This window comes from Anneissia japonica, unplaced genomic scaffold, assembly GCF_011630105.1.
Source record: "Anneissia japonica isolate Jap-2015-1 unplaced genomic scaffold, ASM1163010v1 scaffold997_len2565447_cov190, whole genome shotgun sequence".
NCBI classification, from domain to species: domain Eukaryota; kingdom Metazoa; phylum Echinodermata; class Crinoidea; order Comatulida; family Comatulidae; genus Anneissia; species Anneissia japonica.
Genome location: NW_022696369.1, coordinates 1,999,920 through 2,011,884, shown reverse-complemented (window position 1 = coordinate 2,011,884; position 11,965 = coordinate 1,999,920). Strand labels below are relative to the sequence as shown.

At 35.0% G+C, this 11,965-nt stretch overlaps 1 protein-coding gene across 1 annotated transcript; it reads left to right on the top strand.

Annotated features, from left to right (window-relative positions):
- The first annotated feature begins 3,451 nt into the window (after window positions 1-3,451).
- On the top strand, window positions 3,452-10,429 carry LOC117102014. The gene is made up of 5 exons (XM_033242224.1): window positions 3,452-3,723; window positions 4,128-4,354; window positions 4,574-4,717; window positions 5,366-8,779; window positions 9,731-10,429. The coding sequence occupies exons 1-5, from the start codon at window positions 3,597-3,599 to the stop codon at window positions 9,941-9,943; spliced, it is 4,125 nt and encodes a 1,374-aa protein (XP_033098115.1). The 5' UTR covers window positions 3,452-3,596; the 3' UTR covers window positions 9,944-10,429.
- Window positions 10,430-11,965: the final 1,536 nt, after the last annotated feature.

Sequence of the window (11,965 nt, the reverse complement as noted above, 5' to 3'; positions counted from 1 at the left end):
TTCATGTCGTTACAACATTACGCCTACTGACGCAAAGGTGGTCATTTACATGCAAACTAATTTGAGAAACAATATTATATTATTACTATTATGCAATAGTCTGCTAATGGACAATAATGTTTGACTTATGCATATATTGCTGTTACGACACCATACCTTTTAGCGCATCTTCAACGATGCCGAATAAACAAGATTAAATTATTTGTGTCTACAAAACGTTTCGCAACAGGCGTATTCCTTATTTCAAATAACACGGACAATTAATTAATTATCTACTCGCGCGTACATGAGTGTGACAATAAAGATGTTTACATAATGATTTTCATAAATTATATTAGCACACGGACAAATGCAAACATACAACTCTCTTAATACGTAGGCCTAGAGAAAAGCCTTTCAATATCACGCGACACAGACAGCAGCCACTTTGCCTCTAAATTCCTTCTGCGAATTCATTGTTCTTTCTTGTATTGTTATGATTTAATGAAAGGTAAGTTAAACGTAAGAAAAGAAAAGGAAAAAATGACATGGGGGCATAAGAAAGGAAAAGGAAAGAAAAGATAAGGAAACATAAGAAAGGGAACGGTAAGAGTGATAAGAAACATGAGAAAGGAAGGGAAAGAAATGAATTTAGAATGATAAGAAGGTAAATGGAAAGAAAGATAAGAAATATAAGAAAATAAAAGGAAAGGAAAGATAAACTAAGGATGAAAAAGGAAACATAAGGAAAGAAAGGAAAGATTGACATGGAAACATAAGAAAGGAAAAGAAAAGAAATGATAAGAAATATAAGAATGAAATATGAAAGACAGCTACGAATTATAAGAAAGAAAATGAAAGGAAAGATAAGGAATCTAAGAAAGGAATGTGAAAGATAAGATAGGTAAACATAAGAAAGGACAAAAAATGTAAAGATCAGGAACATTTGAAGGGAAAAGGAAGAAAGACAAGAAGCAAATGGGAAATAAAAATGAAAGGCTTTAGGGTGAATAGGAAAGTAACAGGCCTTGAAATGGTTCCAATTACCAAAGCATTGTAATAATAACATTTATTGATAATCATCAAACCAATCATTTGAACTTAATTAAACTAAACTAAAACCAAAATATTTGATAATAATTTTTGGTACATTTGTACATTTGTTTTGGTTTTTTTTCTTCTCTGTTGTTGTTAAGCGCCTCGACGTTGTGTCAACGTGAGGCGCTATATAAATCCAGAATTATTATCATTATTATTATTATTATTATTATTATTATTATTATTATTATTATTATTATTATTATTATTATTATTATTCTAGACACATCTACACGAATGATGTAATGTTTTTTTACTTTTTGTGTTTCTTTACTTTTTAAGCCTTCTGTGATAAGTCCTGTGACCTTTTTCCAATGCACCAATTTAGCAGAATGTATCGTATACGGAAAAACGTTTCCGTTGTAAAATATTTTTTTGCATAATAATAACAGAAATTCATAAAAGCTTATGAAATATTTATCAAATTGATGAATTTTAACAATAACACAAATTATTTAAGTTGCTTATCTGATTATTATTTAGGTAATTGTTTAAAGCTTCGATTGAAAATGACAACAAATTCTTCTCACCAATTTGCAGACGCCTATATAAATGGATGCGTCTAAATCGAAACCTAATATTAACATACAAGATAAAAAGTCAAATGTTAAAATTTACTGATAAACTTTATTGACTCAGCAAGTATAGTCATATATATATATAATTTTTTGGTAATGCACGACAAAAAAAGTACTGTATATTATTATTATTATTATTATTATTATTATTATTATTATTATTATTATTATTATTATTATTATTATTATTATTTATAATAGTAGCATCCGCAACACCAGTACCGGTATGTAATTGTACACACCTCTTCTAAAAGGTACTCAATTAGGCTACAGTAGAAATATGATAACTTGTTAAATACTATTATTATAAATAATTTGTAATAATAATATTTAGGTCTACCGAAGCCCGTTTCAAAGGTGATTTAAAGGTATAAAGAAAAAAATACACATAGGCCTACAATTAGATAAAACACACTTAAAATCATTGTATAGCGACAGGATAAGAAATAGATATTGATTAAAAGCAAAATTACAGGATTGTAAAGCAAAGTATATATAATCCAGTAGTATTCCCTCGCACCAACACTAAGACCTTCGGACACAGATCATTTTCATTTGCTGCAGCCACACTCTGGAACGCACTACCACTTCACATTAAAAAATCAACATCAATTGCTTTATTTTAAAAATCACTCAAAACGCACTTATTCCAACAATAACATGAAGCGCCACTGATAATTACTTCGGTTTTTTAAATGGCGCTATATAAGTTCTTACCTTATTATTATTATTATTATTCTACATTATGGATAAAATATATTTTTTAGCAGTCATGATCTTATATTCAGTGCCTGGGAGTATTGAGAGAAAACAAGAGATAGGCGGACATGAATTAGTTTTGCTGAGCAACCACGGAAGAAGCTTGTATTGTCTGCATTTGAAGGGCCAATTAATTTTAATGAGTCGCTGTCATTTCCTGCGGGTGCCTCTCCTTCTTAACAAAATAAAATCATGACAAGTAACGTACAATCAATAAAATAATCTAAATTATTCAATTGAGACCACGATTGTAAACTTCTAATACAGAATGACCCACTTACATACGCATATTAATCATGCGCACGAGTTCCAAACACATCACTCAAACACATGGTATATTATGTTACAAGACTGCAACAGAAATTTCAGGATAATGTATAATGCAATTTTTTTAAAACAGTTTGAATATATATGTTATCATTTTCATCATCATCATCATCACCGTCATTATCTTCATCATCATCATCGCTTCATAGTCTTCATCAACATCTTTGTCGTCGTGTCGTAATTATCATTCATCGGCAGCATCATGTTCATCATCACCATCATAATCATAATCATTATCATAATTGTCATTATCATGATCATGATCATCTTTATCATCACCATTAGTCTTATCATAATTATCTTCATCGTCACCGTTATCATCATCGTTTTCATCATTGTTGTAATTATCATCTTCATCATAATTATTATCACCATCATCAGCATCATCATCACCACCATGACACGTGTTATCTATTATGTTATAGTAATTTCTGTCAGACTACTATACTCGAACGGGGTGGGGGGATGCAGTATATCAGGAGTTTTTGTAAATGCTCTGACTATACCGTACCTTATATTGATTGTTTCATCCACGTTTCGTCTGATACTATTTAGTCTCATCTCTTGAATAGTACTTTCAACACCAACGCCAACACAACAATTTGATAATAACTACGAAAACTAGTGACACTTGTCTATAATTAATCTACTAATTTATGTGTCTAGACTGATTACCGTTCAAACTCTATTAGTCCTACTGTTAGACATGCCTATACACAATATAATATTCTATGGTTTATTTTTTAAGGTTTAGAAGCAGGCAAGATAATAAAAGAGAGCATCGTGAATTTTATAAGGAAAATATACACATGGTTACTATGGATACTGAGTTTTCTATACTATATCAGTATACACATGGTATACCGTGGCGTCAGGTCGCTATGGAAACCGAAACCATACCGCTTGAAAGTTTATGAATACGGCGCTACAATGGAGTATAAACCGTCACTAATGGAACGGTGCCGTCAGTATTTCATTGGGGGTAAGTTGGTATTGTTAGTAGTATAGAAGGGGCATTATAACAGTGATAATGCAATAGTAATAATAGCACATTGGTAGTAGTAGTTACAACAATGATTTTACTAAAACATAAGTTTAAATAATCTTGGAATAAGAACGGCTGTAGCAAACAGGGTGGAGCTAGGCTTTGCACCGTTCCATAATAATAATAATAATAATAATAATAATAATAATAATAATAATAATAATAATAATAATAATAATAATAATAATAGTAATAATAATAATAATAGTAATAATAATAATAATAATAATAATAATAATAATAATAATAATAATAATAATAATAATAATTGTGATAATGGCTATGATGATAATTATTACACGAATGTATTCTATATTTCAATTTGGTACAATTTGTTTTAGAATCGGGCAAACGGAAGCGACTTCTGAGTTGGACTTCAAGCAATCTTCCAACATTTTGTGTGGATGATTTTGACAATTGCTGGTCAGATGGTGTCGCTCTCTGTGCTCTGATCGAGTCGGTTGTCCCGGACACTTGTCCTAGATATGACCTTTTAGATCCTAAATACAGAGTTAACAACTGCCGGCTCGGAATGAGACTAGTGGCAAAGACACTAGGTATTGTTGAGGTGAGCTTTCCATTAATTTTAAATTGACATGATGATGAGATGATGGTAATGATAATACATACAATTATATTGTTAATACGTTTGTATTCTCTATGAACGGCGTAATTTGTGCTTGCTCAAGACACATAAAAAACTCTCTCTATTTATATATACTGTCACTAATAGGCCTACGTCTAGGCCTATAAATAAATAACAATTTAATTATTTCTTACGACACAGCCAATGACACCTACACAAATGGCTAACCCACGGGAAATTCCCGATGAAGTCATGGTACAGTATTTACAGACGATAAAGTATGCTAGTAAAATTCCAGTGAAAGAGCCAGAGCGAATTATGCTGAAGCTTGAAGAAACAATACAGGTTTGTATTTACCATCATTTGGTTTCGAACTTATAGGAGGAAATGTGGCAAGCGTGTAAACAAGTGAAAATCATATATGTTTATAGTAATAATACTACACTGGAACCAGCGGTGGTATCAGGCATTTGCCGACAAAGGGTCCGACATGGCCGGCAGAGGGGTCCGAGCCAAGGGGCCGACAAAACCTCTGTCGACGGCCCAGAATAAACAAAGGTCCAGGCGTGTCATAACTGTCTCTTATACACATCTAGATGTGTATAAGAGACAGACCCCCACCACTGGCGCCACCTTTAGGACACATTTCGCCCACAAAACGAGGTAAAGTATACCTTTTAACACTACGACTTTTTGATAAATGAGAGTCAATGGACATTTCCAGCAGTGACTATACAGGGCCCGGATTACGCGCATGCCCCGTATAATACAAATAATTACGTTTACGCTGTCGTTTTCTGGACTTCAGCAACAATATCCCAGGGCTGGGATTATACTACTGTATTGTGAATAGTGAATATAGTGAAAAGGTCCATTGCAGAACGAAGACATGCATAATCCTGTCCTGCATGAGTTATATTAATGTGAACCAACAAAATATATGACATGTGACACACTGCCGATTTAACTTCCCGTTTTTGTTTCTTCCCAAAGTTAAACGAGAAAGAATGCACAGCGACGGGCAGTGGACTTGTCGTAGCGGTTGAAGGAAAGCGTGCCAAATTCAACATCCATACGGAAGCGTTTGTTTGGAAAAACATCTATGTGGAGATCACGGGGACATCTGGTGAATGCTGCAAGCGAAAAATCAACTATGCAAAAGTTGACCGCGTTCAAAAGTCATCACGGAAAATATTGGTAGAAAAAGACGAGCCTGATAAAAATAATAGATTGATACATTTTGATTACGATGAGATAAAAGAGGACGAATACCAGATCATATACACACCATGTAATTCTGGACAGTACGAAATTGCTATAACATGGGGTGGTGAGCATATAAAAAATAGTCCATTCACCGTAAAAGTTCACGAACCAAGAGTCAATGGCTCCTCAAAATCTGAGCAGGGTACAAAGAGAGTGTCTTTTAACACAGGCAACGTGGCGCGGGAATTACAAAGTCATGGTTTAGGAACTGTAAAACAAGGCAGACGACAGTCTCTGTTTAGACAATCTCATCTGGATTCAGACCAATTCCCAACAGATCAGAAAGGGGAACACGGTGACTCTGTAAAAACGCATTTTAATAGGAGTGGTTCAATATTTGGCATGAGTGTGAAGAAGTCAAACGGGCGTCGAGGAAAGATAATTAGAAAAATCATCAAGTGTCCATCAGGTAATAAAGAAATCCGGTACTCCTCTCCATCGTTGGCAACACAGAGAAGTATTGCGTCATCTAAAGACTCAAATGACAGTATTGATGTTAAGCCCACTACGCCAAATCGGTACTCGGGGGCTACAGCCGAAGAGCTGAAAGTAGTGAGGTTTGCTGATCGCTTATCTAAACAATTAATCGGTAGAGTTTATTATGAAATCACGAAAGAAATTATTAAAGTCAAAGCCAGAACTAGCCTAAACACCACTGGCAATAATTCACCAGCAGAGATAGGCTTAGTAAACGGGCAAAACTTACTGGAGCAAAAGTTAGGAGGCAATTGTAAAAACAATGAGCATGGCAAAGACATTAAGAGCCTAGATATATGTAACTCTCAGCATGCAAAAGACGAGCAGATTCACCTTAGAACAAAAGCAAAGTCTGACAATCACTCTTGCAATCACCAAAGTGGAAACGAAGATATCGCTTTACCACCCAATCAGAACAAACCAACAATAGCTACAGAAAAACTAGACCAAAGAGGCTCAAAGCCAATCACTGAACCGGCTAAAAAACAAAAGTTTTCAACTGACGAAAACAACCACCTAGCCCTTCAATCACAAGACATGACCTGTAAGCCTATACATTCAACTTCCATAGAAAGTCCCGTTTCGATTGGTTCTTTGAAGGAATCAATAAATTTTGCTTCTAATGAGACTAATAAAAGTAGTTCATATGACATTTCTCTAGATTCCACTATGTCAGTAGACGATTTCTATATGAAACCCAGTTATTACACAAAAGTATCTAGACCATACCGACCAACATGGCAAGTACACACCATAGATCGGGCTCATAATGATATTGTTTTAGCCGATGAACTCGTAAAGACCTCAAAAACGGAAGTGAATGGAACGACGCATTTACGCAAAAACTCTTTTATTAAAACTAACGTTTCTAAAACCGCTCCTATAACGAATGTTTCTCAGAGCAATATTGATAACAATTCAAAGATTCCAAATAATTGTTATTTAGCAGACACCATCACTGCTGATGTCAAACTCGAGACAACGTCTGAATCGGAAGACATACCAACCAAAAAGAACCCATCAAATGTAAGCAACGAATTTCAGGTCCCATCAAATCAAACATCATCTGAATTTCCGAAGGGATTCGGTGTTCCACTTGAGACAGGCTCTGATATTAGGAGAAATGAATCTGACACATTTTACGGAACGTACACAGACATTGCCAGGATGGAAAATAACCCAAGTCCAAAACATGATGATGCTATAACATATAGGCCTATTGCTCAAAATTCATCAAAACAGGAGACAGAAAATAACATGCATCCTACATTTATGTCAGGAATGAGAGAAACTCCCCAAGATGTTCGCCAAAGTTTCAAACCATTAGTTTTACAGAATACTCGAGCTACCCAAAGCACGACACGAATCATACGCCGTAGCAATCGTAACAAGCCTTGTCATGAAAAAGCGACGCAATGCACAGCGGACTCAATTCGAAGAGCGACTGGATGGGGCCTGTTTCCTCGAAGTCCCCAGCAGTCACTCGAAAATAATGAAAATGATAAAGATATAGAATCAAAGACAGAAACAAATTCAAGAGATGATCTTGATAAAATCCAACCTCAGTTATGCCTACCGTCTATTAAAGGTAACACTGTTGATGTTCAAACGACTACTCACGGAAACAAAGAACCTGGTACTGAGAAGATGAAGCGAACTAGGCGTCCTCGTTTTGCGAATAGGCAAGGGACATTCGACAGTGGGTTTTCAGACGAAAATGCGTTGAGTGGCCATAGCAAAAGTCCAGATTGTGTCTTATTAGGACAGAAAGATGTTTCCTCGACGTCACATAAGTCTAATACTAAAGATGACCCGCAAACATGTTATGATGTAATGAGAGACAGTCAAAAAGACATATCAGAATGGAAGAGCTCCTTGTCGAAAACATCCAGTCAACTAACGCTGGAAAAAATTAACACTTCAGAAAAGGATCAAGTCATTGAACCACCGTTGTTAGACTCAACACATAACCAAATAATTAATGAAAACATAAAACTAATTAGGCCTGTCAATACAGGCAATGTTTGTATTGCGTCACACGGTTCTGCGATGGAAAGTGTGCCACAAGGCATTTCCTCAAAGGAGGAAGAGGTTGATATCGACGCACCAATTTTGACAAATCTTAGCGATCGCTTGTCACCAAACTCGGTCTGCTCTCCTCTCGCAGGCTCATCTAACGACGCAGATATGAGCAATGTCGATGGTGACGAATCTTCGGTAGATACCGATGCGTCATCTGTCCTCGAAAAATTCCCATTGGAGACGTCACACAAAAGTAGTCCTTCTGATTCATTCTTTCTGCCAGCCTATCCTTTTCAAGAATGGATGAAAACTATTAATGATATGAACGATGTTACAAGTCATCTCCACGTAATGCAGCCATTCGGCAATGGTCCTCACTCTCAATATTCGTATTCAAGAAGTGGTAGCCCACACGATAGATATAGAGCTGTCTATGACAGTGATACCATGTCATGTCGATCCACTAATAGTTTCGGAAACAGTTGGTCCCATTGTCCTCGGCTAGGTCACCGATGCGTGTGCGAAGAATCAAGCTCAATTACCAGCAGTGATTTCAGTTGTTCTGGAAGACGGTGTCATGGTTGCAAGGTGTTCGGGGTTGGCATACAGAACGGATACGTAAACGTGAAAAACAATTTTCAGGTTGGTATTTATAACATCACCTCCTCCATCATTTATAATGATTTTTTCAAGAGCTGTAGCTGACATATTAATCAATTACAATATGGTTGCATTAGGATGTCTCTTTGATTAATTTATATTAATTGTTAATCAAAATTGAATGGAGAGAGACTAGTGGTCTTAAATCCGTAACGATATTGTATGGGCTTCTGTGGTCTAAACGGGATGACGCTCGCCGAGATTTAATTGCGAGTTCGATTGCCCCATAGACCTTTTTTCATCAAATATTATAAGGAGCTTTCGTTGATGAAGTATGTTTGATACATTCATAACATTATGTTGCTATAATTATTTGAGCACTGTATTATTATCTATTTGATTTATACATTATTTGTGTTCCCAGTTCTAAGCCTGTCTCTTATACACATCTAGATGTGTATAAGAGACAGTCTTGGCAATAAATAATGTGCATATCCTGTCTCTTATACACATCTAGATGTGTATAAGAGACAGTGCATAGGATATGTGCATATATGCCTATTATATATTATATATAATATATGGATATATATATAGGCCTATTTGCATATATTATATATATCAAATGAATATATGCTTGTCTTAGTTATATATTTTAAGTTATGATATTTGAGTTTGCTTTGCATATACATAAAGTTAATTATCAAGTCGACCTTTTTTGTGATATGGACGTGTTCAGTCTTAATATTTGCAATCTCTTGATTTCAAATTCTTCCTAGTATATTTGTCGGATGAACTTGAGCTCCACATTAATTATGGAATCCACTAATAAGTTAAGTAGGCCAGTGTACCCAATAAATGTTATTCGTTCTTGACTGGTAGCTAGGGCGACATAATTAATCATTCATTTTTCGCAATAATTAAAGTCCACAGAAACTAAAAAATATAATTTGTTAGTTGAATTGCCTGATGAATTTCCTATCATTTTTGCAGGTTGAAACATCGAACGCTTCTAGAGGCGGATATTTATCAGTTAATATACGTGGACCACGCCGACACTCCGTCATAGAGATCAGTGTGGTCTTTACGGGCGATGACTTATACGAGGTGCTGTATGAAGTCAACATGCCTGGGTTTTATGTAATTTCTGTGAAATGGTCCGAACAACATGTGATCGATAGCCCATTTATTGTGGGAATAAAATAATAAGTGCCTTCTTGGTTATTGATAAATGTAAATTTACGATGAAATCTTTATAGATCAAATATGAGTGCAATATCGGATAACATTATATTACAGTATATAGAAATGTATTTTCTTCTAAATATTAGCCTTGATAGATGGGCCTAATATAGCTATTGTATACTAATAATAACTTTATTACAATTATATTTGTACACGAGTATACGATATTATAATATACTTAACCCTCGTCTACAGGGTAACATGGCAAATATCATGATGAATATGAGTTAGACACAAAGTGGCTTAGATTGAATATTATTAATTCTCACGTGAACGTGATATTTATAGTGTAGTGTTTATTTTGTACCGGTACGTCAAATGTACACTAAAAAAGGCCAGTTAGATCTTGAAATAGATACTTGTACAATACTATTTGGGGGAAAACCAAAATTTAATCAAACAAGTAAGATAATATTATGAATAAAAATACGAAGAACGTTTATTTTACGTATCTACTTAGAAATATAGTCATGTAGATTGTCTGTCAGTATGTTGCCATTTGTAATAACTGAACATTATTACATACGATACAGAAAAGAAAACAAACAGAAAATACAGAATAAATAACAAACAATCTATCACTCTTCTGAACTATATACAATTATAAATGAGTAACTCACATTAGAATGAAAAATGTCACCCTTCGGAAACAACTTATTTGCACCATCAAGCAAGATCAACAATATAGGAATCAACTAGGAAAAGACCTAGCAATAGACACGACACAAATCATAATGAAAATACAGTATATGCAACACACTATTGTCTCTAATGGCATCACACTACCACGAATTATTTAGGAGCAAGCTGATGTTGATGATAGTACTATATCATTCCTTTATACTGATAAGGGCTATGCTTGATACAATCTATTTTGTTCTTTGAGCACTGTTTCTATAATAATTATAGGCCTATTCTTTCCTTATGGTCACAGTACTATGCCGAAATGTTGATATATCATGTTTATTTTAATATAACGTCTGCTGCAATTTTTCAGGAGTTCCCTATCGGCTGCATATTCCCCACTAGGCCTATGTCTGCTGAATAATTGTGGGGTAGTGACTTGACTTCATTGATTGCTTTCACACATTTCCACTTTCTCTAATCAACAGATCTTGTGAAGAGGATATAATAATATTAGATGCACCATATTTCTGAATAGAATATGATGTTGTTTTTTAGAAAGTACGATACATACTCCAAGTATGGAAAATGCACGCCATCGTATTGTGATTCAATATTTTGACATTAGGTGACATAGCTGTGTTTAAACTTGTTGTGTTAAGTGTCTCGATACTTCGATGGTGTTGCTTCAATCATGATCAGGATCTGATATTTAACTTATTTGATATTAATTGCCCACCCACCAAAAAAATATTAAAAAAATGATAATTTTCCTATCCAAATAACGCTATTTTGATTGCCAATCCCAAATCATGTGGTCTAAAAGCACATTTAGGACCAATTAAGCATAAAAACTCTCCCCAATAACCCTAACAGGGATTTTTTTTTTATTCCGGGCCGTTGACCGAGGCTTCGTCGTCGCCTTGGTTCGGACCCCTCCGTCGGACCCCTTGTCAGCAAATTTTTGGCGCCACCGCTGACATCCGAGTCCAATAGTTTTGGCAACTCTGCTCAGGAGGATGTCTACAATTTTACCAGGTGTAAACCATTGAATTTGGGCTTGATTATTAAATTACGCCCTCCAACATTGTTATTGTTATCTCCATGTTCAGAGCAACCTAGATACGAAAAACCACAGCGAATCAATCACATTGGGAGTTTAATCAATGTATGCTGTATCCATGGCGACAGTAGATAATTGCAAAAACGCATCATTATGCAAGAACTACAAGCATTACTGTAAAAGCAAACATTTGGTGGTGATCACGATGAAAGCAAATGTGTACACATGGTTTATTGATAACATAATTATTTGGCAATAAATAATGTGCATATCATTAGGCTATTCAATAAAGAATG

What these genes read in the sequence shown, in the direction of transcription:
- LOC117102014 (XM_033242224.1), top strand. Translation starts at nt 3,597, where the DNA reads ATGGTATACCGTGGCGTCAGGTCGCTATGGAAACCGAAACCATACCGC. An exon ending in AGACACTAGGTATTGTTGAG is followed by an intron (nt 4,355 to 4,573) that starts GTGAGCTTTCCA and finishes CTTACGACACAG; the next exon opens with CCAATGACACCTACACAAAT. An exon ending in ACGTGAAAAACAATTTTCAG is followed by an intron (nt 8,780 to 9,730) that starts GTTGGTATTTAT and finishes TCATTTTTGCAG; the next exon opens with GTTGAAACATCGAACGCTTC.